Source organism: Anas platyrhynchos, chromosome 29 (genome assembly GCF_047663525.1).
Source record: "Anas platyrhynchos isolate ZD024472 breed Pekin duck chromosome 29, IASCAAS_PekinDuck_T2T, whole genome shotgun sequence".
NCBI lineage: Eukaryota > Metazoa > Chordata > Aves > Anseriformes > Anatidae > Anas > Anas platyrhynchos.
Window position 1 is genome coordinate 1,720,501 of NC_092615.1, and position 27,201 is coordinate 1,747,701.

At 52.6% G+C, this 27,201-nt stretch overlaps 1 protein-coding gene across 4 annotated transcripts; it reads right to left on the reverse strand.

Annotated features, from left to right (window-relative positions):
* Positions 1-23: 23 nt before the first annotated feature.
* On the reverse strand, positions 24-20,182 carry KLHL26 (kelch like family member 26). Of its 4 annotated transcripts, XM_072029168.1 has the most exons (5): positions 16,330-17,982; positions 8,334-8,516; positions 3,740-5,303; positions 1,547-1,661; positions 24-433 (listed from the first exon to the last, which is right to left on the reverse strand). In XM_072029168.1, exons 1-4 carry the CDS (start codon positions 16,422-16,424, stop codon positions 1,656-1,658), a joined length of 1,848 nt encoding a protein of 615 aa, XP_071885269.1. In that variant the 5' UTR covers positions 16,425-17,982; the 3' UTR covers positions 24-433; positions 1,547-1,655. The 4 variants fall into 4 exon arrangements, with proteins under 4 accessions (XP_071885269.1, XP_027328202.1, XP_071885268.1 ...); XM_027472401.3 differs by lacking the exons at positions 24-433; positions 1,547-1,661; positions 16,330-17,982 and adding an exon at positions 20,006-20,182 and having other exon boundaries at positions 2,109-5,303; XM_072029167.1 differs by lacking the exons at positions 24-433; positions 1,547-1,661 and having other exon boundaries at positions 2,109-5,303; positions 16,330-17,976.
* Between the last annotated feature and the right edge of the window lie 7,019 nt (positions 20,183-27,201).

Consider the following 27,201-nt stretch of genomic DNA (forward strand, 5'->3'; position numbering starts at 1 on the left):
CGCAAGTGATGAAATCTCATTCATTTATGCAAGCAACTGGAAGATTTATTGTAAATAAAGTTCTGCACATTACACAACTGGCTAAAAATCATAATTAGAGTTGCACTGGGAAACATGTTTTATTTATTCTGACAGTAGTCTGGCTTCAATAATCATAGCATGATAAATGTCCCTGAAGTTTGCAGACTTTCAGCAACTACAGACCTTATCACAGACGTTGAAGTGGAAACATCTGAATAGGTTTGATGTGGCTTACAAGAGGTCCTGTGCAGTTCTGTTGCATAGCATCATTTTACATCAGCACCAGGCTACCGAGAGCTAGTGGGAGTGTCCTCGGTCGTTGTAAATCAAAGAAATGAATTTTTCTGCGGGTAGTAAACTTCCAAGACCTCCAGACAACAGCGAGGACGCGTCTGCACGAATTAGCAAGGTTCTAGGATAGGGAGAAATGACAGTCGGATTGCTGAGCTGACAGACCCTCTGGAAAAGGGTCAACGACACCATTAATAGGATGCAGACATTCCCAATCTCTAGCTGTTCTGCGCCCTGCCAAGAGTTCTAGTGCTTTCTTCCTTTATAGTTTTAAGTACAATTTCAGGCCCATAAAACATCAGAGAAGACAGAAGCTATTATCCCGGCCCTGACAGGAGTCCCTAATGGGACATGCATACTCTGCAAATACCTAGAACTAATGACGCTGTGCTTTTACTGTTCCCCATCTGTTCAAGGGTATTTTAAAATGTACCAAATCAGGTTTACCCTGATAACATTTATTGCTGCCCTGAGACTAATAAATGGCTCTGAGTGCAATCAAACATTTATCTGGCTTGGTTCATTCTTGAGGAAGAGCGGAGCCCAGTCCACTTGCTTCTCATGCAGGGCATCCTCTGAAGCATTTTCTCCAACCCAGCCACACAGCACGATCACTCTGATATTTATGAAGACCCTGATCTAGCTGTCAAGTTGGTTCAATACGAAGAATCCAACCAGTTTATTTGCAGAATAATGGTTATGTACAGAATGGCTCAGAGCCACAGCTACGTACTTCAAAGGAGTAACACAAACTTTATTGTCAATATGGATGATACGCACTCTCACAAATACTTTAGCCTGTCTCTGCTAAATTTAGAACAGTTAGAAGACGTCTAGCTCACGTTATGAAAAATAATTACTTCTATTGCCATGAAAAGAACATTCCAGTAACAAGGTGGTGCACAGCAGCGCTTCGTTGTAGGTCTCACTGAGAGGATCTGGAAACCTTTCCCAGCACCTGCTCTGCAGTTCCTGGGAATGGGAGTGCAGGCAAGTTTGCTGCACAACAAGCAGCAGTTGGTTTGCTTATTAAATACAGTTTCAGAATGGCTTTGTGTATCCTTGGTCTACAAAGCCATCATTCCAATGTGCATGAATACAGAGGTTATGTTTGTTTTTGCAAGGCTGGCACTAAAAGTGAGACCAAGCACGCTTTTTTCATTTTTTTCAAGGATTTTTCTTCTTTTTTTTCCCTCCCTTTAATCTTCTCCCTCCCCACCACACGTACACGTACCTTAGAAGCTTGGAGTGAAAAAAAAAAGCCCAAGTTCCTTCTGAAGAGATGCCAGCTACGGTCATCACGTGGGTTCTCCAGTCATCTGCTGCGGTGTGGCCTGTGAGCACTAAAGCTGCACGTTCAGAAAAACTCCGTTATTAGAGAAGACACAAACCAGCAATTGCTGCCATAGAAATACTATTGGTAGGAACGCTTAAATAAAACAGGGAAGAATCCTTGAGTATTTTAGGGAGGCAACAATGGGGGAAAAGCACACTGAAATGAGGATTAATTGTGTCCTGCAACTAGGAAAGCAAGTAACCTTCCATTTATTATGAAGCTACGAAAGTAGCCTTCTCATAAGCATATGCAAGCATTAAAAAAAAGGTCTGGAACTTTGAAGCTGGTATTGAGTTACATTTCATCCTTTCAAAATCTGCTTGTTATCTGCCAAGACCATTTTTCAGTGTTTCTAGCTTCTATGCCAGTCCAAATGAACAGAGAATGGAGTAAATTATCTGCGTAAGAGCTAGAAAGCAGAGCTTGCCCACTTGACTTCAGCATACTATACAACAACAAGCACTTTTCATCAATTTATTATTGGCAAACCAGCAAATAGATAGAAACAGATGAAACTATGCACCATTTTAACCAAAATTTAGAACGCAGAGCTTAACTGAGGAGCGCGTGCCCTCACCATATCATACCCAAAGGTGCTTTGATTTAATTATTAGAGAAAAATATCTTTCAGTGAATCTGAGGTATGGAGTTCATGCTTTACACAGACCTGATGAATGATTCATCTGCAAAACAGACATTATATATTGTCTCTAAAGGTTACAGCAGAGCATTTATTTAACAGCAGAATGCAACAGTGTCTCTAAAAAGAAGACTGCATACATCAAAATCAAACTTATACAGATACAAAACAAAGCCCTTAAAACAGAATACCTGATAAAAGGAGAGACTTTCAGTTCATTAATCAGTCAAATTAATTAGAAAAATGGCTTGGAGGAAAGGAAAGTTCAGGAAGTAACAGTATTCTGTGCAGTAAACACAGATTGTACAAAAACGACAGAGCCACCTTAACATGAATCTCTTAATTTAAAATACTCACTGGCAACAAAACACATTCCACTTGGACTTCCATCATATCGCGATACCCAGAATCTTATTTACACGTCAAGGGAGAAAACCTTCAAGCACGTGAGCAAGTAGCACCCACCTCCTTTCCTGTGCAAAGAGAGTTTGGATGATGTGTGCAGGTGAGACGATCCAAAAGGCGAAGGCAGCGGGACCCCAGAACAGAAACCCTGGGTGCTCCCTGCTTCAGCCCGGATGAACAGCTGCTGAGCTCTTATTGCCAGTGAAGCCAACCGAGTCGTTGGCAGTGCTAAAAAAATCATGCCCATTTACACGTAATCAAGTTATCGACATGGCTTTAGTGCTGCGGACTGCGGACGCCCCGATTTAGGGAGAATTTCTGGACAGGAATATCATGCTGCTGCCTGGAGGGGGTGAGGAGGGGGATCTGGAAGTGCAGTGTCCGAACAACGAAGAACCGATGGAGACCAGAGGTGTGCAGGGAGAAGCATTCCCCCTTTGGAGGGGGGGAAAGAAAGCGAGTCACCTTTGAAAAGCAAGAATATGCTTTTGGAATCCAAGCACCTGAGCTCTTCCAGCTCCCACTGTCCCTTTATTGCTTCTGGAGGTCAGTATGTTATACAGGTTTTGGTTTTTGTTTGCTAGAAAACAACAGATTGACGTAACGATGATGTTTGGAGCTATTGATAAAAATCACACCTGAACTCTTTTAAACATACCACAGTACTGAGTTACTCCTGAGCTGTCAGTGTTTGCAGCGTGTAACATTGTTCAAAATATGGAAAGTTGGCAAAATGCACTCCCCCCCCACCCGCTTTCAGAAAATGAAAAAAAAAAAAGAGAAAAGCTTTTTCCAGCTGTAACATCTGTTAAGTCTAACTAGCTGACAAGTGCTTCTGATGAAGCACGCTTGCCAGAACACTACACAAGAGGAGGAGGGACTTTATGGAGGAGGGAACGCAAGCTATTTTTCTCTTTCCCTCACCCACAAAATGCACAATACCATTTGCAAACAACAAGGAAACAACACGGCATCCTGGTAACATGCAACACGGGCTGATTTTCGCAGGCCGACGCAGCCACACGTAGTTATCTCTGGGTCGTTACCTGTGGCAGGATCACGGGCGCACACGCTATCCCAGCGAAAGACTCTGGAAAATGCAGGTCTCTTTCCCACTCATCAGTTTCTGTGTTGTACACCTGCACAATGCTCGTGACATTGTTCAGATGCCAGTTGTACCCTCCTACGATATAAATCTTTTTTTCTAGTAAACAACAGCCAGCTTCCGACTGACCCGCGCGCATAGGGCTCACCGTTGTCCACTGGTCTGTTTCAGGCACGTAATATTCCACGGCCAAAACATCGAAACAACGGTCAACGTGGTCCATGCGGCCTCCCAGAGCGTAAATCCTATTATTTGCACTCACCATGGCATGCAGGACTCTGGGTTCGTTCATGGGGGTTTTAAACTCCCACTGATCCACGGCCGGGTCGTAACAGTGCAGGGCTTTTTTGTCTTCCACTGAAATCCCGTACCCACCCGAGATGTACAATTTGTCTCCTACCGTGGCTCCAGCGTGCCCCCACGTCCTGCGCTTCAGGGAGCACACGTAAGTCCACTCGTTATTTTTGGGGCAATATTTCTCCACGGAGGCCAAGCTCCCCGAGCGGTTCCTCCCGCCGGTGGCGTACACCATGCCGTGGAGGACGTTCAGCTGGAACTGGATCCTGCTCTCCTGCATGGCCTGGATGCGCAGCCACTGGTTGAGGTGCGGATCGTACCTGTAGCAGATATCGACGGCTCCCTCGCCGCTCCGGTACTGCAGGTGCTGCCCTCCGACGATGTAGACGAAGTTGTCGAGCACGGCCACGCAGGAGTGGCTGCTGCCCACCTCCATCTCCGTCAGCTCCTTGAACTGGCGCACGTTGGCATCGGGCAGGTAGTAGACCTTGCAGCTCACGGTGCGGTCGTTGTCGGTGTAGGGGGTGCCACCGAAGGTGACGAGGGACAGGACGTCCGAGCGGATGGTGGTGCGCGGGGACTGCATCTCGTGCTGGCGAAAGGGCAGGATCTGGTAATTGAAGGCCTCCAGCAAATACTGCCGGCACAAGACGTCCTCCACCATGATGTCCAAGGTCTGAACGCTGTCCACCAGCTCCGAGGATTTCATGAGCGGGAAGCGGATGTGGCACAGCACCTGGCTGGCGTTGGCCCGGCGCGCGGGGTCGTACTGCAGCCAGCGGACGGCAGCACGGAAGAGGTCTATCTCGCTGCAGCTTTTCAGCTTATTGCTCTGCAAGAAGAAAACGAGGCGCTCCAGCGGCAGGTGGAGGAAGTCCTCCTCCTCGGAGATCTGCAGGAAGTGCCGAAAGGTGAAGGCATCGACCGATTCCTTCAAGGACGCGAGGCTGAAGGTGGTGGCCATCTGCCCGATGTTGAGACACGTTTCTACGCTCATGGCAGACTTCAGAAATTCTTCGCAGAGCTCCACGACAGGCACCATCTGGAGGAAGACAGCGGCTCCCAGCACATCCTGAATGCAGTCAAGATCAAGAGTCACTTCAGCACTGTACGCGAAGTCTATTATGTGTTTCAGTCCTTTTGCAGATACACCTTTCAGTTCGATCACATCTTGGCTGGCTTCTCTCATCCCGCCTGTGAACATTGCCCTGGAGGTCAAGAACACAAACAAAATTTCCCGCTCTTTAAACACATGTAAATGATGTATTACTTCTGATTTATTTTTTAACATACTGATTCTCTTAGGAAGGATAAGGGGGAAAAATAAACCAAGGCTAAATCTCTAAAAGCCAGGAGACATAAGAGTATGCAATTATTATGTAAAGCTTGCATAAACAACGCACTGAGAAGTCACATTCGGCTATCAAAGTTAGGTTTTTCAGTCTCCCTGTCACTGGCAGCATAAATAAGGATGGTTCACAGGGCGAAGCACCAAGGAGTAGGCAGAGCTATGAGAGCAGGGAGTGCTGGACCAACGTATCCATGACATGCAGCAACCAAAGGCTACAACAGGATCTGCACCAGCACAGGTCGGTATCCATACCCCTAACTACCTAATATTTTTTAAGCAAGAAGGATTTGTGAGTGTAAAAGAATACTCTCTGGAAAGACAATGTTAAAGAGGTCAGTGAGCCTCCGAGCTTGCGTGCAGCAGAGCCTTTAGGAAAAGATTTCGGTTAGCCCATTACACTGTAGGCCAGCTATCAAGTGGCTCCAATATTGCAGATGTAATACAATTTATGAACAGCTTTGGTAATCACAACAGAACCTCCCCTCCAAGGCTCATTCCCTGAAGAAAATCGGAGTTGCAACCACTTCAGAAAACGTCTGTTATGTTGCAGTACGACGGCAGGGGGCTAGCAGGCAATTAAGAAAAAAAAGAAAAAAAAAAAAGAAAGATTTTCTTACAGCACAGCTGCAAGCACATCAGTTGACCAGGCCACGCTGAGATTAGGCCCTAGATCACCTCCTTGGGAGGCTTCTAAATTCCACAGGAAGCACATACCACGCCGAGGGCTGCGCACAGGCATCTCGTAAACCGCTCCTCTCGAGGTGCTGCGTTTCCCAGCCACGGGGCCCGTGGGCGTGATGCAGACAGAACTGCACATTTTTTTTTATGCGTTTCCATTAAGTTTCGGCAGTTTCTGTTACATATTGGTAGCTCGGGGGCAAAGGGTTGCGCTGTGTGTAGTATTCGACAAGGAGCAGCTGAGCAGTGCTGGGGAAAGCAAAGTCAAAGCGGGTTGCTGAAGGACAGTGACACGCGGTCCTTCCATCCAGTGTCACTGCCCAAACATCACAGCAAGCCTACAAAGGCTGTCACACCAAAGTGCTTTGAACTGCCTGCACATTTTAGGTTCCCCCACCACTGATAACCTGCTCTTGCGCATCTGAAAGGTAAATTCGCTGTGAAGGAGGTGTCGGAGCTGCCTTAGGAAGCCGCAGCGACTCCAAGGTGCAAGTTGCTGGGAGAAAACGCTGAGCAGACCCTCCTCTTCTGCATCAACACAGGAACAGAGAAGTACCTTGGGAACGCTGTCAAAAGACAGGAGTTCCAAGTTTCCTGTCCAAACCAGGCTAGAAGAACTGCTGCCGTCCAGCATAAACCTACAAAAAAGCTAAATGACCTAAATAAGGAAATATCTGCATATGAAATCAGCTTTCTGTAACCAAGTGACCAGGAACACTGCGCGCAATTATTTGTCCATACAGCAGATGAGAGCATTCTGCTAAAATCCCCTTGCATATCCCATGTCACAGCACAGCGTGCTGCCCTGATCCCCTGCCCCAGAGGAGATGCAGACACATGTGTACTCATGCATTAGCTGCACGGAGCTCAACGTGCACAAGCAAAAGAAAAGCATTATTGTTGCCACGATGAAGACAAACCATCAAGGAGAGTGCAATTCCTTTAAAAAGTGTTACATTTCTAAAATGCTGATTACATAAATGCCTCAAATTCACTCTTTTCCCTCCCCGTTCTGCATAAAAACAGAGTATTTTCCAAAGCTAGATTATTCTGCCATTGTTCCCCGGGACAACCTTCACACCGCAGAAGTTATAGCAAGAAACCTACTCAGCAATTATACTTCAGCTGGGAAAACACGCTAGCAGCGGCACTGCGTACAGCATTTATGAATACAAATAGTGCTATTAGCATTTGGTGGAAGATCAGCTCCATCATTAATTGCGTGCCTGTTAGGGAGAGTGATAAGCTTGGAAGGTTTATGTTACCGAGGGGAGTGAGAAGGGAGAGAGAAGGGAAGAGCCTGGGCGGTGTGTACGTAAGACGGACACCATCAGAGCAGCCGAAGAAATAGGAGAAGGAAGCCAAGAGTCCCTTGCTCCTGATTACCTGCTCAGGTCAGGAAGGAACCTACACGTCAAAGGACTACAACCTCAGCTGACCGGGACTTCTCCACCCTCACTTGCTACGACCTCAAGCCCAGAAGCCCCACACCAAGCTCCCTGCCCCGTACGTGCTGCCCCCAGCACACCCCTCCCTCGAAGCTGCTGCTGCCAGAAAAGATCCCTAACTAAAAGAAGTAATTCCAAGTCAGAGCACCATTATAAAAGACCGGAATAAAGACAGATGAACTCAATTTTTCACACTCTGCCGTTGGCCCACCCCGCGTTAATTTGGCTACGAAAGCCCATCGCCGTGCCCCAGCTTTCTGTGACACGGGATGGGACGATTCTTCCCAGGGGGCTGGGAATACACACACACAAAATGCTCCGTGCCCTTCGACAGACGAGCACGACGCACTGGAGACAGATCGGTGGTATTTAAAGCTAAGGTGAGCGTTTTTCCAAGGGGCACCGTTGTTCGACGGGATGACTCATTCCAGAGCCCTCGCTGCCACTTCCCGAGCAGCTGAAGCAGCTCCGGGGCAAAACCCAATTCCTCCAGCAGGCAAAGCTGCCGAGGTGGCTTCAAGACCTGGGCTTGAACCAGCAGCTGCAGTAAAACAACCTCATCTGAACGCAGAGGGACAGACTCCAGACCTCTACACACCTACGGGTAATCCCACCGACATCCGCGGGGCAGAACCAGAGCTCCAAAGGGCTGTGTGTGGGCGTGATGTTGGGATGTGGTGGGGAGGTTGGGGTGGGAGAGGACGGGGAAACAAAAACCAAGGGGAAAGGTACAAATGCCTGCTTCCCTATCAGATTCTCACCTGAAATAGTCACTGCAGGCAGCCAAGACAACTTTATGAACCTGAAACACTTCATTATTTATAGTGAGGATGACATCAAGCAGCTGAGCCTGAGCTCGGAGCGAGGCCAGTCCCTGCAGTAGAGTGGTGCTGTGGCCAGGAGCAGAGAACGTGCATTTCAGGGTGCTGTTCTTGTCAGCCATGCTAAAAACAGAACAAGAGAGACAGGCTGGTTTTAAATTAAAACAATATGTGGTATACCTACAAAGCATGCTGGGGGAGATACTGTAACACGAAGCAGTTTGAAAGCAAATTCCCAGCTCGATAGCCACACGGAACATCATGACATCAGTACCTCGGTTGCATTCCCTTCTCCCAGGACAAAAGAGACTTCCAGAGCTGTAAATTATACTTTCCCATTACTGACAGCCTGCCACGCCGCAGCACACGGGGGCTTCGGAGACCATCCAAGCTGCAGCGAGCGGGGCCAACCTCCCCGCCGAACAGCGGCGCGCGCACGCTGCCACTGCCCCCGAGTCCACCCTGACCTCGACTTCGACCACGGGGCTCAATCCCAGTTGCTTATTCTTCTCAGCACCTATCCGAAGCGCAGCTGCTAGATGCTCCGTGCCGTCCAAGGACGGCCCTGCTAGCCCTGTTTGATCCTTTCCTTATGCCTGACCCTCCTGAGAAGAGAAAAAGCAAAATATTACATAGCCCTGGCTGCTCTAAATAACATCAACTGTTTGAACTGCACTGTAAACAGTCCCCTCCCAGTGTAAATATTTCCTTGGTTTTCCCAATGCCTCTCGCACATGTTCCTCGGTGCAGAGAGCATCGTTCTTAGATTCACTTGGCCTCAGATGCACTTGTCAGTGGAGGTGAACGGCGGCAGCAGTGCTGCACAAGCGGAAAGGACTCAAGCTACTGCGGGCTGCTCTGAAAATACCTGCAGTGATGCTGAGATCTCCTGAGCAGGGCGATACAGGGTGCCCTGCACACCCCATGGAGGCCCACTTGCACCAACAGGAGGCAGTAGGATCCATCTGCAAACAGAATCTGATTCTGCACTGTTCCACAGGGCCAACGTCCCGTGTTCTGGGAAGAAAACGCTCGAGAAGCGCTATTCGAGGTGGGTCTGAGCTTCTCAGAAGCAGCCTGGTATTTGGGTTTCTTTCTACATTTTAGGAAATCCTTTATGGAAGAATGACATAAAAAAAAAATAAATAGGTGACAGTGAAGCTGGAAAACTGGATTACTTGCTCCCAAGTCCACAAAACTTAGTACTGTGCTTAAAGGGTGGCATTGTTATTTAGGTAGATCGTACCAACAAAGCCAAAAAATAGCATGCAGATTATGTCCCGTTTAATCAGATTTGCTAACAGCCCTCCCCAAAAGTTCACTACCTGAACAACAACAGCAGCCACGCACAATGGACCAAACAAGTAGGCGAGGTCAGAGATGGGATAAGAAAACAGGGGATGTAAACAACCCCCAAACAATAAGGAACAATGGACGGGGCTTGCTCCTCGCCTAACTTATCGGGCTGCAATTTCCTGCGAGCTTTACAGAAGAGGCGAGTTAGGGGAAGTCTGTGATGTTCATCAGAGCACTGGGAGAGCCAACGCTTTGTGCAAGTAGCTCCAGAGCGCTTTGGGATGCTGCGGGATGCCGAGATCAAGTTTTTTTTTTCGCAGCCTGCTTCAGAACCGAGACTTGGGAAGGCGCCCCAAAATTCGTACGGGGTCCTGCTGGGATGACTGACACTGGTCAGCTGTGCTTCCTGCAGCACACATCTCAAATCCCTACCTTGAAGTCAAAACAAACCGAAGTCTCAGCACGGAGAACGGAGTCCAGCTACAACATCCTTCCTCTAATAACACGGATTAGCAACGAGTCAGTTGCTGACAAGACCCTTATCCATTACTCCGAGAGCCAAGAAACGTCGGCGCGCTGCGGCTCTTCCCATGGCCAAGGAGGGAAGAGATTGGAGGGAGCGAGCACATGAATATTCATCGTGTCAAACTCATTTTATTCTCCTCTTCGGAGCAATTCGCTGGGGTCGCAAGGAGGAAATACCACACGTAGGAAAGGACCATGCCTCTGAACACGGTACCGTGCCCCAAGCAAACCCATTTGGCCTCCCACTGGACCAGTCAAACACACCAAGGCAGCTCCTGAGGTTACTGTAACTTCATCAGACTCCATCTCCTGCAGAATTCTTCTCATGGGAGTTTTATTCCATGTTTTAGTCGCACCAGTTTGAAATAATCATTTTCCCTGTGCTGGCTGGAGGAGTTCAGATGTGATCGCTTTCACTCTGTCCATAAAAATGGCACAACCCGGTGTGGGTGCCTCTTCCAACAGCCTGCTTGACCTGAACAACCATCCCTCATCTTGCCTTTTCCTCAATTAACTTTTACAGGCACCGTAAATAACCAGAGCAAAGCTTAAAGGAGACAGAGGCACCTCTGTGCAGGAATAAAAGTGCACGTGTGACTCGTTCCAACAGTAATTGCGAGCAGCTACCCCAGGAAAACTCCCTGTACCTGTCCCTGTGTCTTTTTACAGGTGTGGAATAAAAGCATGCAATGACTGCACAATCCTCCAGGTAAAAAAAAAAAAAAAGGCAAAACAAAACCCAACAGTGTGAGAAACACTGATAATATTGTTTGGTTTTTTTTCAGGCTGAAAAATAAAAAAAAAGAGAATCTTTAGGAAAAACAGGCGAGCTGGAAGCACGATAAAACTCTCCAAAAGCCTGAGAAATCAAGCAGGAAACTTCACAAGAGACAAAGCGGGGGGAAGCCAGGTGAGCAAACAGCAACAGGCCGTGTTTGCAGCAGGGTTAGGAGGGATTTGGAGATAAAAGCAGCCTCGGCTCAGCCCCGCCGCCACCCCACGGGGCAGCCCTCGCGCGTTGTGCCTGGCCTTGCTCCGCGCTGCATCGCGGGCGGAGGGGGGAGAGAGGCAGCAGTCGGATGGCAGAGCCTGAAACAGCACAAAAGGAAGCCTTGAACGTTTGAAAGTGCCTTTGTGAGGCCGTCCCTATCGAAGGCGAGATCTGAATATGCCGCGTACTCGAGAAGCAGCCTTGCAGACAAACTTCAGCGGAGTTGCATCTACTTCTCAGGGGTTCAGAGCATGCCTGCAAGAGAAAAGCTTTTCATCACACAATAGCGAGAAAGCGTTTATTCTGCTCCTGCCCCCGGCCCTTTTGGATGGAGGCAGAGCCGGCGAGATTCTGGAATTTTCCTCTTTTTTTATTTTTTTTTTCTGGCTTTGCCCTCAAAAGGATGGCAGAGCTTTTGTGGAGCCTTCTGCAGGCTCTGAGGGAGGGGGGGGCAAACATGCTGACATACAGCACGGTCATTGCTCCTCTGGAAAAGCAAAAAAGGTGAAGTCACAGCCCCATCAAAGAGCGCTTCCACGGCACATCCCACGGGCCTCACCGCGACCTGCAGGGGGGGATCTGAAAATATTGACATGATTGGGGACTTTATGGTGAATACAGTGGCATGCAGGTGACTTGAGCAGAACCGAAATCCCACTTTCAGTAGGGAAACGGCTGCAGTGGTTGAAGGCATCTTTATCTTCCTATACCTGCATCCGCAGCACGAGCAGAGGGGAAGCTGGAATTCAATTCCGAAGGGCTGAGAGTTTTGGGCAGCCCTCTCCAGGACTCTGCTACCCTCTCCGACACCCCATTTCCAAACCTGCCGGGGGACAGCTGATGGGACAGAGGATTTGTCCCCAAGCTGCTGCTCTGGACCAGATTGCTTTCAATCCCCTCCAGTCACTGCCGGGCACAGCATGGTACACGCGGCCACAACTTGGGGAAAATCAACCCAAACCCGTCGCAGGCTTGGGGAAAGGTGAAAGCAAGGGTTAAGGGAGTGGCTCCAGCCAGACAGCAGGCAGGCAGGGAAGGCAAACAAGCCCAGAAATTCTCCTCCTGCTGCTCTGCCTATTGCAGGAGCTTGGCCACCTGCTCATCCTTGCCCCAAGCACGCCGCCCGGACTCCTACTGCCGCGTTTCTGAGCGAGGACTGCTTGGTTTTTGACCCGAAACAGATGCAGCGAGGAGGCGTCTGAACACGGGGCTGGACTCCCGGGGGACCTGTAAAACTGACGGGCTGAGAGGTATTTAAGGGCCACACTTCAAGAAGCGGCTCAGATGAGACACAGAGAACACCCCAGCGGCGTTACGCCCACCGCCACGACCTTGGCTTCATCCGAGGTCTGCTCCCGGGACAGCCGTCCCCGATCCCTGCCTCCTCTGTTCTCCACCACATCGTGTGACCCAAGATGCATTTCAAGCTAATGAATCATCATTATTATTTTTTTTTTTCCACCAAATCTGTACTGATGATTAAAAACATCAAAGCTGGAATTAAAGGCTTACCAAGCATGAGTTCACATTTCAGCATGTTTGCAACTCCTGCACAAGTACAAACAGAGGGAATTACACCAGGCTAAATGAAAACATTTCAGTGAGCGAAGTGAGAAAAGAAGTTTTGTGCTCCACAACTCCTCTTGCTACTCTCCTTTTACACCGTGGTCCTCCTTGGAAGGGCAGAGTCCTGGTGCTAGCATCAATCTGCATCCCAGTTCAGCATCCTTGCTAATATCCACCCACGTTTCCCCCCTCCCTGGGCAGGTGGTGCTCGGTAATTCTTCATCCAGGAAGAAACTCGAGGGGGTTGGCAAGATTTCTAAGCAGGGCAAACTTCCAGCAGCCAGCCTCTCCGGTAAACACAAGCTCTGAAGGCAGGACCCTGCGGGGCATGGCTGGGGTACAAAAGAGGCCGGAGGAAAGGCAGCAGCATGTGTGTGTTCGCATGCATAAAGCGCTCGGTGCCACACAAACAAAGGGCTCGGGATTGCAAAATAACCGGCGAGGCACCTTCTGAGCACTCAAGCCTGCAAGAAAACGTTTTCTGGCGAGAGCAGCAGAGCTAAGAAAGCTGAAGAGTAACTTTATTTAGCACGTATGGTATGAATATTAAGGACCTTCTTTAAGAGCCTTTGAAAGGCAGCATTATAGGGATTTTAATAATGCAAATCATTTAATGCCCCTCGCTTCATGCCGAAGGAAAAAAAACACATTCAGGTTCTGATTTTTAAACTACAATTAAGACACTTAAAATCAAAACAAAAGTCAAACTCCCTCGGATAAGTCACCGGTAGCCATGGTTACTGCAATATTTCAGCTCCTCAGGCTTCGCATCACATGCCCAGGCGCTGAAGATGAGCTTGCAGCACCGCGCACGCTGCCGAGCGTTACGGTGGGGCACAGAGGCCAGCCCGGAGCTGCAGGTTTGGTGTTTCCCGGGGCCGTTGCAGCCCCTGTGGCACCCCCAAGCCTCGCGTGGCAGACCCAAAATTGGGGTGCGAGGCAGGTTCCTCGCTGCCAGGCGGTGGGACTTGAAAAATCCCTGCCCTGTTAACCTACTTACGTCCCCAGCAGCACGCAGGGCTGTCACCAGCACCCCATCAGGAACAGCCTTTCCCATCGCTTGCCTGTCAAATTAGCAACGACAATCAGCACTTAATGATCAGCAACTAATTAAATATTAACGGGTCGAAGGAAGGCGATGTTTTCCAGCGAAGCGCAAACATTCTTAGGAAAGATACGTGAGCAAAAATCAGTTCATCGATTTCTTTGTTCCCTTTTCCACCTCCTTCTCTTAATTTCTCCTGTTTCCCTCCTCTGCCTCCACTCACTTTCCTCTCCTGACACCCTCTCCTTCATCAAGGCAATAAACACCAGGAGAAAGCCTGGGACTGATCTCTCTATTTAGAAGTGCCTAGCAATTTGGAGCGCTCAGATGAAGATTATAAATGGGTCTGAAGTTTAGGTGGAGTAATATTTTCTGGGGAAAACAGTCTTCTGAAAAATGTCTCACGTTGAACAGTGAAAAAGCAGTGTGAAAAGCCTCACCTTCGAGCTTTTAGACTCCGAGTCTCAAAGTTTAAGGAGAGTTAATGCTCAGTGAAAGGAGAAGGAGTAATTGTAAGGAGAAGGTGTTTTTTTTTTTTTAAAGAACAAAGCCCAACCTTTTGGCTTTGTGTGAGGGGGATGTGATACGCCTGCCCATCCCACAAACAGGCAGCTGAGGCCTCAAGAAGGTCGAGTGCCCGATGCTGGGCCAGGACCGGGCACTGCTGGGCTCCCACGCCCTCCCTCTGCAGGGCAGCCCACGCCTGATTCCGCCTGGCAGGCGGTGAAAGCAGCAATTAAAGGCATTGCACAAAAGCCAGAAAGTGCCTCATGCTTCCCTCCTAAGTGCTTTCCAGAGCAGGTCCTCCCGTTCCACCTACTGCTTGCCTACCCACATCCTACTTGTCCCAAAACTGGAGCCAAGGAAACCCTACAACCCAAACGCAGGGCAGCGAGTTAAAGCAAGCATTTTTTCAACTTTTTGTTTTTAATATTATTATTTTTGTCCCTTCCAGACACATTTCTGAATCTCTGTCCCTCTTGTTTTCCCGTGCTGGATGCACACGGGGCGCAGCAGCCACACACACACGAATGTCTTCCGTGCCCAGCCTTCAATCGCCGGGCTGTTCGCGAGCCAAAGGAGGTGGGATTTTGGTTTCTGCTAAAAGCACTAATAAAACTGGATGGCTGTCAAAAGCTGGCTGGCCTGGTAAAACGGAGCGTTGGAGCATGGAACAAAAAAAGTGGAGGGCGAAACATCTGAGCACATTAAACTCCGTGCCACCTCATGGAGCTTCAACGTGAGGGACCGGTCAGTACACGCTGTACCCGGGACAAATTGAGAAGAAAAAAAAAAAAAAAAAAGAAAGAAAAACCCAACAAGATTCTTAAAAATGTTTCTGTCACAGAGCCAGGTTCATCTTTATGCTGGTGCAGGGACAAAGGGGAAAAGCAGTTTGGCGCTGTTCATTTGGGGACTGAAGGGGACAGTGCGACTCTCAAGACCCCTGTGAGCCACGATTTGTGGGGTGGGGTCCCCAAGGTGCCCCCCACGCTAGGCTGAGACCACTTACCGTGATGTGCTGCTCTCTGTGCTCAGACCCATGGGTGGCGACTACCACCGTGCTGCTTGAGACCCCGCAGAATTACCGAAGGGATGAGGTTGGGAGGGACCTCGGGACACCCATCCTGTATTTCTGCCATGACTGCGAACAGGAAGGTGCCACCCCCGAAACTTTCCAGTGAGTCTACTCTCAGCAGCCCCAAAGATAACCCCGCAGAGCCAGGAACAAACTGAGCAAAGAGAAAAATCACCCAGAGCGTGTCAATGGTCCAGTGAAGTCGGCTGCTCCCGAGGTCAGGCAGCAGCACCAGGACCACCAGAGGGATGGTGGATTTCATACCCCGTAAAATGCCGCGGGCACACGAGGGATGTGTCTCTGTACAGGCTCTTTACACACTTGATACTGCCCTAAACTGTTTTGTGTTTCCCCCACCCCACGCCCTTTTGGTCAAACCCTTGGTTTGAGGAGAAGGAAAGCTGCAGCGATGCCAAAGGAGCAAGACAGGAGGCAGACCCACCCTTCCGCAGCACGCCGCCGCGGCTGGTGTAACCCCAAAAAGCCGCAGCGGGCGCTTCCCCCGCTGCCATCCCCACGCACCTCTCCGGCAGCACCCGTGGCAGCCGCTGTGCAAAGGCCGAGAGGCACCTAGTGGTGCCGGGATGCACAGCAGAGCCACCAAGGCCACCCCAAAAGGGACACCCGCTCCAGCCCCGAGCACGGCTTCGCGGCTGGGCTGGCGATTCCCACCCTGCCCCGCTGTCTGCCTCATGTTATCGAGTATTTTGCGTTCAGGAATGGAGTGTAGGATCGGACTGAGCTGGTCCGTGGCACTGCCACCGCCTCTTTCAGCCAAAAATCTGTCTCAGCTTCCCAGCTTACCCAAGCCAGCGGTGGCTGGGTCACATTCCCGCTGGGCACGGCCCGTTTCAGCTCTGCTTGCAGTTCCTACGGGGCAAAAAAAGTTCCCCCCACCAAGTAAATCACCCTGAGACCTCCTCCACAACCATACCGATCCCTTGGCTCCACGCGAAAATTTAGGAAAGCTTCAGAACTGGACCACGAGGCTCCCGGAGAAGCGTTCCTCTCAGCCTGTTTCTGCAGCATCCGATTGCAGGCTCTGGGCAGTGTCGAAACAACCAGGGCAGCACCTCCTGTGCACGTAACCCCAGCGCCGTGGCACACGGGGAGCAGAACAGCCCCGCTGTCGTGACCCGCAGCACGCTGCTCCTCCTGCCCCTGCAGATTATTGCCCCTGAGCAGCCAGGGATGTCAAGCAAAGGCAACGTGAAGTGATGAAACAGCAGGCAGGGGAAAGAAACGCAGGCCAGCCCTTTGAGGCAAGCTGTAGAAATCATGTTTTGCAGCAGATGCAAGCAGCTGCCCCAGCACTTGGCACTGTAACGCCAATTCCTGTTCGGTTCCACCATCAAATCCTCTTACCGCCCCGGCTGCTTGCTGCCTGCTTCCCTCCTTACCTAAATCCTCTGCACTTACCTTCTGCAGGCGTGTGCCCGTCCCAAACAGCAGCACCTTTTCCAGCTTCTCGGGCAGTTTGGCTCTGCACACACCTCGTGTCACCCACCCTAAGTGCATCCCCTGAACAACAAAACCCAAGAAGCCCAGAAATGGAACAGCTTTCCCTGATTTTCTTGACCTACACCGATTTCTGTGCAAGTTCAGCGTTTGTCTTCCATATTAGCCATCATCCCGCGATGCGAGGCTCTTCCTCTCAAAGCTACCAACATCAAGCAATACTCGGGGGCAAGAGAAAAACCTTTCAAGAATCACTGAAGTTCACTTTTGGTCTAAATAAAGCCTCCAGCTCAGAAAGCTTCCAACGTTGAGAGAGAAAGCAGCAGTTATTTTTACAGTGATTCAATTAGAGTGTAAACATTTACACCGCGTCTACCAAATCTAACAACTAAATCTGTTTAAAAATTGCCACGTGGCAGAGAAGAGAACACAAAAACCACACAGAACCCAACTTTGAACATTTTCAAAAGAAAAAGAAAGCGTAAGCGAAGACTGGAGCTATGTAAGGCTGCAGTACCACAAAAGCAAGGCAGGCTCCCAGCCCTTATCATCATCTTCCTTCCCCTGTTGCCATTTTACCCCGTCCTCCTCTACGTTTGCTCTCCCTCTCGCCGCTTTCTTCAGCAGCAGCAAGGTTAGGGGAGTTCAGGTCGACTTTCTCTTGATGTGAACCGAGACGCATGTACTTTCAGATAAGCAAGACCTGCGGGTCTCCCTCCTCCATTCATCCTGGTTTTGACAGGTGGGATTGCTTTCAGCAAACACGCCAGCGTGTAACGCTATTAGCGAGGGTTTTGAGCAGTGTTTATACAACCTGGTTGCCTTCCTTCCCTCCAGGGATTATCCCAAGTTCGAGAGACACGCAGCCCTCCTCAGCAGCTTGTCTGGGCACCTCGATTAATTCCTGCTCAAGGGCCTGTGCGACAGATCCTCTGCAGCAGCTGAAGAGGTATTTTTCCTAGATCTTTGTGGGACTTTGCTTTGTGAGACCCTGCTCTACAAGCACTGCTACAGAGCTCACACATCTCGCTGCCTGCAGCACAGGGAGCTTCTCTTACCGAGGGCACCGATGGGTTGCACCATTTCTGCTGTCCTTACCTGCTCGCCAAGCTCAAAGCACATCTTCGGGAGCAGCGCTGAGCACAGCATTACACACAGGGTAATTACGTAGCCTGAAACACTCCCTCCACGCGATACCGAGGGCTGCGAGCAAAACATGCAACCCATTTGTAGTGCAGGAAACTCTATCCATAAGGAAAAAAGAATAAAAGGGCAAATTTATTTCACTATAGAAGATTCAGGCAGTTTGCTTTTCAACTTGCAAGCAGAGAACCTCGTGTCCACGCCGTCTCGCATGGCATGTTCCTTATCACAAGAGCACGGGATCCCCAGCAGACAAGCTCGTTCTCCTGCTCCGGAGGAGCCAGCGTGCTGGCGGGCAGCTGGCAGCAGCCACGCGGTCGCAATTCCAAAGATGGAAATTCTGCTGCCTGCGTACCGCTGAGATGGCATGCGCGTGGAGCGGCGAGGGAGGCCTTCGTCCTTTGCCCTAGAGAGCAAACGCTCAGGAAGTGCAGAAAAGTCAGAAGCAGCTAAGAAGGAATCGCGAGTTGATGGGGCATGCCCTTGAAATCCTCCTCTTGCTCTACACGGGCTACGCAGCGTATCCAACGTTCCCCATCAGGTTTCTCCCCGCAGGCTCCCTGGTGGGTTTACTCCCTGATAAATCCACCCTTTAAAACGGGAGGCGTAACGACCAGCGAGAAGCAGGATCCAGATCTCACCAGGCTTTAATTTAAAATTATCAAAGAAAACAAACACGCAGCGATGGAGAACGCCGCGGAGCTCCAGCTCGGGGAGCGGAACTGCCGCAGCTCCAGCCCGGGTGATTTATCACAGCCCTGAAACAAATTACTTCCGTTTCTCACTGCTACGCGCCCCACACCGAGACGCTTCCCAGCCCTACCAACACCTGTGTGCGAGACGCGCCGCTGCTCCTGTTCGGAGAGAGAAGGAAAAAAAAAAAAAAAAGAGGTGCAGGGAGAGAAAATGAAACGCCCAAGGCAGCTCAGCATCTAGTTCACACAGGCAGTCATTAGAAAAAATAAAATATACGCAGAAGGTGAGAATTCAGACAGGCTTCTCCAGTGCGGAACAATGAGCCTAAGAGCCTTGCTCCCTGAGCACGGCGTGATGTTGTTTCAAGAGTGGATTTGGGGAGAGCCAAGCTGAGGATAAGCGCTGCCTTGAAGCTTTGAGGCTGACGGCAGCTCTCTGAAGGCTGCCCAGAGCCCTGGCTTCTGGGTGAGGATGGAAACCAACGCGTTGGGTGCAGAAATCCCCCAGGTGTGAGGAGCACCTGGACCGGCCAGCACGGCCTGCTGGCCCCGGACACCAACCTGAGGGCTCACGGATGTGGTGGGCACCGAGCCCAGCACCTCGAGCCCTATTTCACCCATGCCACGGTACCTGAGTGCCCAGTGCCCTACTGGTGACGGCTGTGACAGATACCAGTGGCTCTGCGGGACGGTCTGGTAGTGTTAAAAACCTGGTGTTTTACAGAACGGGCCTGAAATCCCAAAAAAACTCAATGCATGCCAGCAGGACCTATGTGTAATAACCAAATCCCCAAATTTACAGGAATACAAAGCCTCCCGCCAACTCCAGCCTGGTGAACTCCAGCAGCGAAAGCATCGCTGTTATTATTAATATTGTTATTATTGTCATTGTTATGATTATTATTGTTATTGTTATGATTATTATTATCATTGTTATGATTATCGTTGCCATTATTATCGTTATTACCCTCATGACCATCATTCACAGCCCCGCTCCGCTCCCTGAGGCGGGCGATGCGGGAGGCCGGGCTGGGCGCTCCGCCTCACCGCGACCCCCCTGGGGCCGAAAGCGACGGGAAAAGAAATGAATTAACAACAAAATAAATAAATAAAAGAAAAAGGAGGGAGCCCTGCGGTGAAGCAACCCCCGCCCCGGCCAGCCTCCAAGCGGCCTCCTCAAGCCCAACAGCGCCGGGCCGGGTCCCCACCCCCCCCACCCCCCCCACCACAGCCCCGCCGGTCCCCGGGGCCTCGCCGCTTCCCACCCCCCGAGCCCGGTTCTCGCTCTGAGGCCGCGGCCGGAGCCCCTCTCACCTGCTCGGCCGCTCCGCGGCGAACTCGGCCCCGCCGGACTCCGCCATCTTCGCTGCGCCGCCGCCGGGCCCCGAGCTGGGAGGCGGCGGCGGAGTCGCCGCGTTAAAGGCGCAGCGGCGAGAAGGGGGCCCCGGGCGCTGCTCCGCGCCCAGCCCGGGCCTGGCGCCGCCCCGCAGCCGCCGCCACAGCTAGCGGGGGGCCGGGCACAGCCCCCGAGGGCGAGGGGGGATGTGGGGGATCCGCCACAGGGGTCCCGTCATGAGCCCCGGGGGTTGTTGTGATCCCAAGGATGAGGGGTCTGGGGAGCTCTGTCACGACAGTGGGGGACCCAGGGGGCTGTCATGATCCCATAAACATGGGGGTTCTGTCACGAACCTGGGGGTTGTCACGGCCCCACAGACACGGGGGTCCTGTCATGAGCCTGGGGACTGTCACCAAACCACAGCTGAGGGGGTCTGGGGAGCCCTGTCACGACACTGGGGGGCCCAGGGGGCCGTCACGGCCCCACAGACACAAGGGTCCTGTCACGAACCTGGAGGTTGTCACGGCCCCACAGACACAGGGGTCCTGTCATGAGCCCCAGGATTGTCATAATCCCAAAGATGAGGGGGTCTGGGGAACCCTGTCGCGACACTGGGGGGTCCAGAGGGCTGTCACGGCCCCACAGATATGGGGGTCCTGTCATGAGCCTGGGGGTTGTTGCTGCCCCATAGATGAAGGGGTCTGGAGGTTGTCACAGCCCCACAGATGATGGGTCTGGGGGCTGTCACGGCCCCACAGACACAGGGGTCCTGTCATGGGCCCAGGGACTGTCACCACCCCACAGCTGAAGGGGCCCCGGGGGAGCCCAGTCACAGCTCTGGGGGCTGTCACAGCCCCGTAGATGAAAGGGTCCGGGGGGAGCTGCCACGGCCCCACAGATGAGGGGATACAGGGGGAGGCTGGGGGTCTCCTGCTGACAGCAGCCCCACCAGCAGCAGCCAAGGGACCTTCAGGGTGGCCTGCGCCCAAGCCCTGAACCTTTTCCCTCTGAATTCCTCCTGCAATCCCTTAAACACCTGGAGAAAGCGCGGTGTGTAGACGGGTTCAGGCAGCCCACATCCTCGGGACACCACAGCACCGGCAGCGCCTTGGTGACCCGAGCAATTACCCAACCCAAGTGATTATTCAACCCCAGCCCTCCAAGATTTTATCATTAAAAAAAAGAAAAACACTTTGTGCAAGAGCAACAGTACCCTCCAGAGGGTGCAGTTTTGTTGTCAGAGCTCGTCCGGGTGTCCGCGATGCCTTTTCCACGAGGCACCCGGCCACATGCTCGGCATCCTGGCTCAGCCATCGCCGTAGCCGGGGCCAAGCGTCGCGGGGCCGTGTAATTTTTCAAGCCGTCGCGCATCTGGAGGCAGTGGACGGGCTCGAGGGCATTCCAGTCATCAGTGGAAATCGGGAAATTATTCATAGCGGTGGCCCTGCCAACGACCGTGGGTAAATTTCTTTGATTTCCCATGCCTGCGTCCACATCTGTATAAGGGAAAGGGGGAATTCGCACATGAGAATAAACACACTTAGAAAGCCATGAAAATACCCTTTCAAGTCAGCCTGATGAAAACTTCATGTTCTGGAGCCCTCTGCTTCAAGGAGAGGAATCTATTTCAGAGGCGAAGCTGTGTATTTTTCTTATTTAAACCTTCTAAATCTGCTGGAGCATTAAAACTATTTGGCATTTCCACAGCACATTTCATTCCCAGCTCCAAATGCATTTTACAGACATTCATTAATTAAGCCTCGTAAAACCTTGGGGAGAAAGGGAAGCAGGACTTATTAATTTGTTATTTGTATTGCTGCGGCGCGGGGAGACCCCAGCCAAGACCTCGGGGCCCTGTTATTTTAGACCCGACCCACACAGGACAGGAGATGTCAGCACACCAAAGAGACACCGCGGGGAGAGCAGCAGGAGGAGCGGGAGAGCCGGCAGAGGCAGAGGACGATGCTGGAAACCGTCGGGAGATCCCACAGCACCGCATCCTCCGCGTCTCACCCCGCTGCCCTTTCCTCCTTCTGCTCCTGCTGCTGCACGGCGAGGCCGTGGAGTCCAGCGCCCACCACTCCACATCGCTCTGTGCTCTTTGAAAAGCAGCTCGGCTGGGGCTTCGGGGATTTCTTCTCCTGCCTCTCCTTACCAAGCCCTGGCGCTTATCCTGCTCCCTCCACCACCAGCTCTGCTCCATTCGATACTCCCCACTTTCTCCCGGGGCCACTTTCCGTAGCCTTAGCCCCGCAGCACACCCCCTTCTTTACAAGCTTTACGCTCTACGCTTTCACTCTTTATTTTTGAGGTTCGTCTCTATATTTTCAAGCGCTTACATTTCAGTCCAAGACGTGCGCAGCCATAAAGCAGCCCCGCTGCCATCCAGCCCGGCCGCGCTGCGGAGCCCTGCGTCCCTCGCAGCCGGGCGGCTCAGCGGATGGGAGCTGCGAACGTTACACCTCTGCTTCCCCGGCAGGAAAACCCAGGCTGTGCCGCATGCTGTAAATGCCTTTCACATGTTCCCCAGATCGCAGTTAAATTGAACCCCAGAAGGTCTCCCAAAGCATGAAAAATGCATTTATAAGACTCTGGAAGGAAGATGTATTCCATAACTGCTCTGGTGACCAGGCGTGCTGACTTGTGTCATGTGGAGAAGGAACCAAAAGGGGGTATTTCTTGTTATTTCATACTGCTGATGGGATTTTATCTCTCACAGCAGATCCAGGAACTTTCTAGTTACCATTATTGTTTGATTTTATGGGCCATTTGATATTTATTTTTATTTCTATTCATTATTTGTTGAGTGCACTTAGCCCCTTCCCCAAGGAGCCTGCCTTATATCTAAGGTGATTTTTATGGCCAGTGTTAGCACAGCATCTGAGTAACTCGCACAACTTTAATATATTTATCCTGCACACACAGTATATCAAGGCAGCCCTGGTTTTCCTACTGTGGAGAGCGGTGATCTCCCTGTAAAATCACAAGTCTGACTTACCGGGCTAAAAAAATATATTAAAAAAAAAAAAAGAAAGAATCAGCCCCCAAACTATTTACATTCCTTGTCTTTCTGACATTCATTTTAAGTCATGAGGATGTACTTGAGTCATATTTTCACTGGTTTCCCCCCTACAAAACATGAAGTCTAGCAATGTACCTTTTTAATGCAAGCCAAGCTCTCGCTTATCCCACGACTCCCACAGCTGGGGCTTTAAAATCTGCATCCAGCACTGTGAGACTAATGACAAAATCATGAGCTGGCAGCTCTGCCTTTTCCTCCGACCTCTCCGTTTCATCCTGCAAGTGCTCAGAAGCAGGAATTCCTCGCAGCGCTATCGGTCCACGCACTTTGCCTTGGGTGGAGGCGGCGGACAGCTGGCCGCCACGAGCTTTTTTTTTTTTTTCCCGATTCTTGCTAGATTTTCCCCAGCACAAGGAAGCCTCTCGGGTCCTTTCCACGCTGTTGTTGCGGAGGAGCCAGCGGGTGACCTCCCCTCTCGCTCCCTGTCTCCACACAGCGCCGGCACCCAACGCAGCTCCATCTCCTGCCTGCACGGAGGGTGCTGGCCGACATTTTCAGTGCCCGTGCTCCTGGCTGGTTTTATTCCCTCCCCGTTCCCCGTAGGCTGCTCTGTGCTAATCCCCGTGTAATCCCAGCAAGCGCGTGAGCCCAGGGAGGCACGCGGGCTGGGGTGCGCCTGCATGTGCTGGCGGAGCCCAGGGCTGTTCCTTCCCCCTCCTTATATTTTGCCCCCCTTTAGGACACCCTGCCTGCCTCTCCCCACCATCAGGCTCAGGCACGGAGATGTTTTAGCTCCCTGAGATGTTTCCAGGCTCTCCTGGGAGGCTGTGGGATGCTCTCTCCATCCCCACTTGCAATGCTCCTGAGTTCTCACCCCCTGCTGCCACTCCTGCAGGTCCCCCAGCTCCCACCACAGAGCTGAACTGGTACGGCACAGGGCTCTGGTGCAACGCACTGGCCCAGCAGCATCCTTCAGGGATGGAAATCACCTGGCTCTCTGGGCTCCCACCCTGTGCATCCCATCCAGTGCATACGTAGGTGTAGATATTGCTGTGCCCTGCACTGAGGAGCAAGCTGGAAGAGCAGGCACAAGCAGAAAGCCAACAGCAGCGCCGTGTGCTTGCAGGAGGGCTGAATTGCTCGTTGCCCGAGGCTCGGGCTCCTTCAAATCCCACGCATGCAGCACCCACAGCGTTTGGCACCGTTGGCCGTCCCCAAAACCACTTGGCATTGGCTCCAGCACCCAGCCTCGCCGCGAGGCCACGAGGCAGCGAAGCGCAGAGCGCACACGTGTCGTCCCGTTGCAAGCAGTGGGATTTCTCCAACGCCTGCCGGCGAGCAGGTGCTGCGGGGAGCCCGATTCCCACCCGCCCGGCCAAACCGCAACCATACATCCGCGCTCTCCCTGACCAGCTTGGCTGCGCTCCTCACCTGGCAAAAGAACACACGGCAGTGAAAATAAACACGGAGGGAAGCGAAGCCCCTCGCGGCCCGAACGCATGCGGTCTGCGTTCCAAGAAGTAATGAAGCCCAGGGAATGGAAAATGCATGTCACTTGGCGGCGGGCTGGATGCACGCAGGCGCTCCGTGCCGGCTGCGGAGAGGGTGCTCCGGCCAGCGGCACCGCGCCGAACCCTGCCATTTGAAGACGGAGAAGAATTTGGCTTCGTCAACCCCTCCTTTTTCCCCCCAAGCGGTCCCTTGAGCCGGGCTGGAATGTGCGTGGTAGGGACAGAACCAATCCCATTAGCACCAGGAGATTGTTTTTCCTTCGGTTTTCTTGTTGCTGAATCACCCGCTGCCCCGTTCCCTTTGGGTAGGTCACGGGAAGGAGGACGGGGAAGGGGAACCCACGGGCACAGTGTTTGCGCTGGGCACTCCAGGTGCTGATGTGCTGGGGCAGCCTCGTGCTAAGAGGAGCTGGAGCAGCGAGGAAATGGCCCTTCCCCAGCTGAGAGGCTCTTTTTCCATCGTCTTCACAAACCCTGCTCTGCGAGGGCCCCAAACCATCGCACCACATAATTGTGGGTTCTTATCAGAGACCTCCAAGGAGAAACCTCGTGTGGCTTCCTTGCGCTCAGCACCATCTCCCCGGACCCGGCCCTTCTGGTGGGAAGGCGCGATGGGGAACAGCAGACACAGACCCAGCCAAACCAGCACAGCCTCTGCTACAAACCAGAAGAATTGATGAGGAAATTGGGAGGGGTACAAAGCGGGGAATTCTCAGGGCCCGTCCCCACCCCACTGTCCCATCCCTGGGCTTTCTGCCCCACACGACACAGCAGAGAGCAACAGGGGAGGGAAATCCGTGCCGGGCAATGCTTTGGGGTCCACGAGGAGGTCCTGGGGGGCTGCTCGTTGGCCTCCCCCAGTTTTTGGAGGCTGTTTCTCATCGCAGTGTGGCTGACAGTCCCCACCTACCGGCCTGTGGCTCCTTTCTGACCCAGGGCTGGACGCGTGGGCGCACGGATGCTGGCGGCGAGGACGTGGCCCAGCACAGTTCCCCGTGCCCACCGTGGGTCGGAGGGTGCAGTCCTGCTCCTCTTCCCCATCGCTCTCCTCTTCGCTCACGGGGCCACACACCGCGATTTATTTTTTTATTTTTTTTATTTTTTTATTTTTTTGCTTTCCCCATGAAAAACCACAACAGGGAGCGAGAAGGAAAAAGGCGTCGGATGGAAAAATGCCCCGGCTGCCTGCTGGGGGGAGTGGAACCAGCTAATTTCATGCGTCTCCTCCTCGCCAGAGTGGGGTCCCTCCTCACCTGCTCCTGGGCACGGTTTCCTGCACCCCGAGCCAGCAGCGAGGAATCTGATCCAGTTTAAAGGAGAGGAGCTTGTCCGCGGCTCGGAGCCCGGCTCCTGTCCCAGGAGGGACCCGCTCGGAGCCGGGGCAGGGTTTGCCAGCTGTCTGCTCCGATCTCGCCCCCCGCCACCTCCCTCAGCACCAAACGGTGGCGGGGGGCACTCAGAGCCCTGCACAGGGGGGGGATCCTCCTGCAGGCAGTGCCGTGCTGGGGGTTTCCTCCCAAGGTGTTTTTTTTTTGGGGGGGGGTTGTTCCTGCTGCACCCAACCACTGCTGCATCGCCGCCGGGTGCCAGCATCCTTGCCCAGGCTGTAACAGGGCTCAGCGCTGATGTCCTGGGCTCCACAGGGAAAACGTGGGTGGAAATCCCCCCCCAGAAAGCCACTTGGGGGGCACTCGGGGGATGGAGGGGGGCTCCTGTCTTGGGGTCACCTACTTGTGGCTGCCCAGTGCTGGACTCCAACCTTCAGCACCCCAGGGGGCTGGAAATGCTGCCCCTTCCCATCTGCTGAGCTACCTGAGCCCGGGGAGAGCTCAGCATCGCCCACCAGCACCCAGCATCGCCGGGGGGACACCGCCCCCCCCAGTTTAGGGCCATGCAGGGGCTGTGCCATGGCAGCAGCAGCTGCTGGCTTCCACCCAGGGCTGCTGCTGCACACTCCGCATCCCCCAGGGACAGCCTTCTTTGGCTGCGACGTGCACCAAGCACCCCAGCACCCAGCTGCTGCTCCCCGGGGCCGGGCAGGCACCTCGCCGGCACCGGCGCCGCGTCCCGGGGACAAGGAGCAGCCGAGCAAAGCGCCAGCCCCGGCTCCTCGGGGGCCCCCGCGCCACCGCTGGCTCCGAGGACGGGACCCTGCTGAGCTCCTGAAGTGCTAAGAACGAGCCTCCGGGCCCTCGCCTGAGCTTCGTGGCGTGCTTGGCACGGCGAGAGCTCGGCGGCAGCGTGGACGCGGGCGCCCCGCCAGGAAAAACACACGGCGAGGGGGCAAGGTGCGGGCGCGCACACCCGCACGTCCCGGCCCTCGAGCTGGGTGTGCACGGCCCCCTCGGCACCTTCCCTTCTCTAAATGGTCATCCTTCTCTCAACTGGGTGTCTTTTGGGGTTTTTAAGTGCGAAAAGTCCTTTTTCCACGTCCTGTCTTTGTATTTATGCGCGGCACGGGGTCACCAACCCTCTCCCCCAGGAACACCACCCCGCTTTTGCACCAAGTTGGATTCATCGGCAATTTCCTCCTTGCCCAGCTTGTAAAGGCACACACCGGGCTGGGAAAGGTCCTGCACCCCACTGCCAGCCCCACGCGGGATCTCAGCCCCCCTCCCCACAAAGCCGCCGACTCCCCGGG

What these genes read in the sequence shown, in the direction of transcription:
- KLHL26 (XM_072029167.1), bottom strand. Translation starts at nt 16,424, where the DNA reads ATGCTGCAGAAACAGGCTGAGAGGAACGCTTCTCCGGGAGCCTCGTGG. An exon ending in CGCGTGGAGCCAAGGGATCG is followed by an intron (nt 8,517 to 16,329) that starts GTATGGTTGTGG and finishes TTCTGTTTTTAG; the next exon opens with CATGGCTGACAAGAACAGCA. An exon ending in GCCTGCAGTGACTATTTCAG is followed by an intron (nt 5,304 to 8,333) that starts GTGAGAATCTGA and finishes CTTGACCTCCAG; the next exon opens with GGCAATGTTCACAGGCGGGA.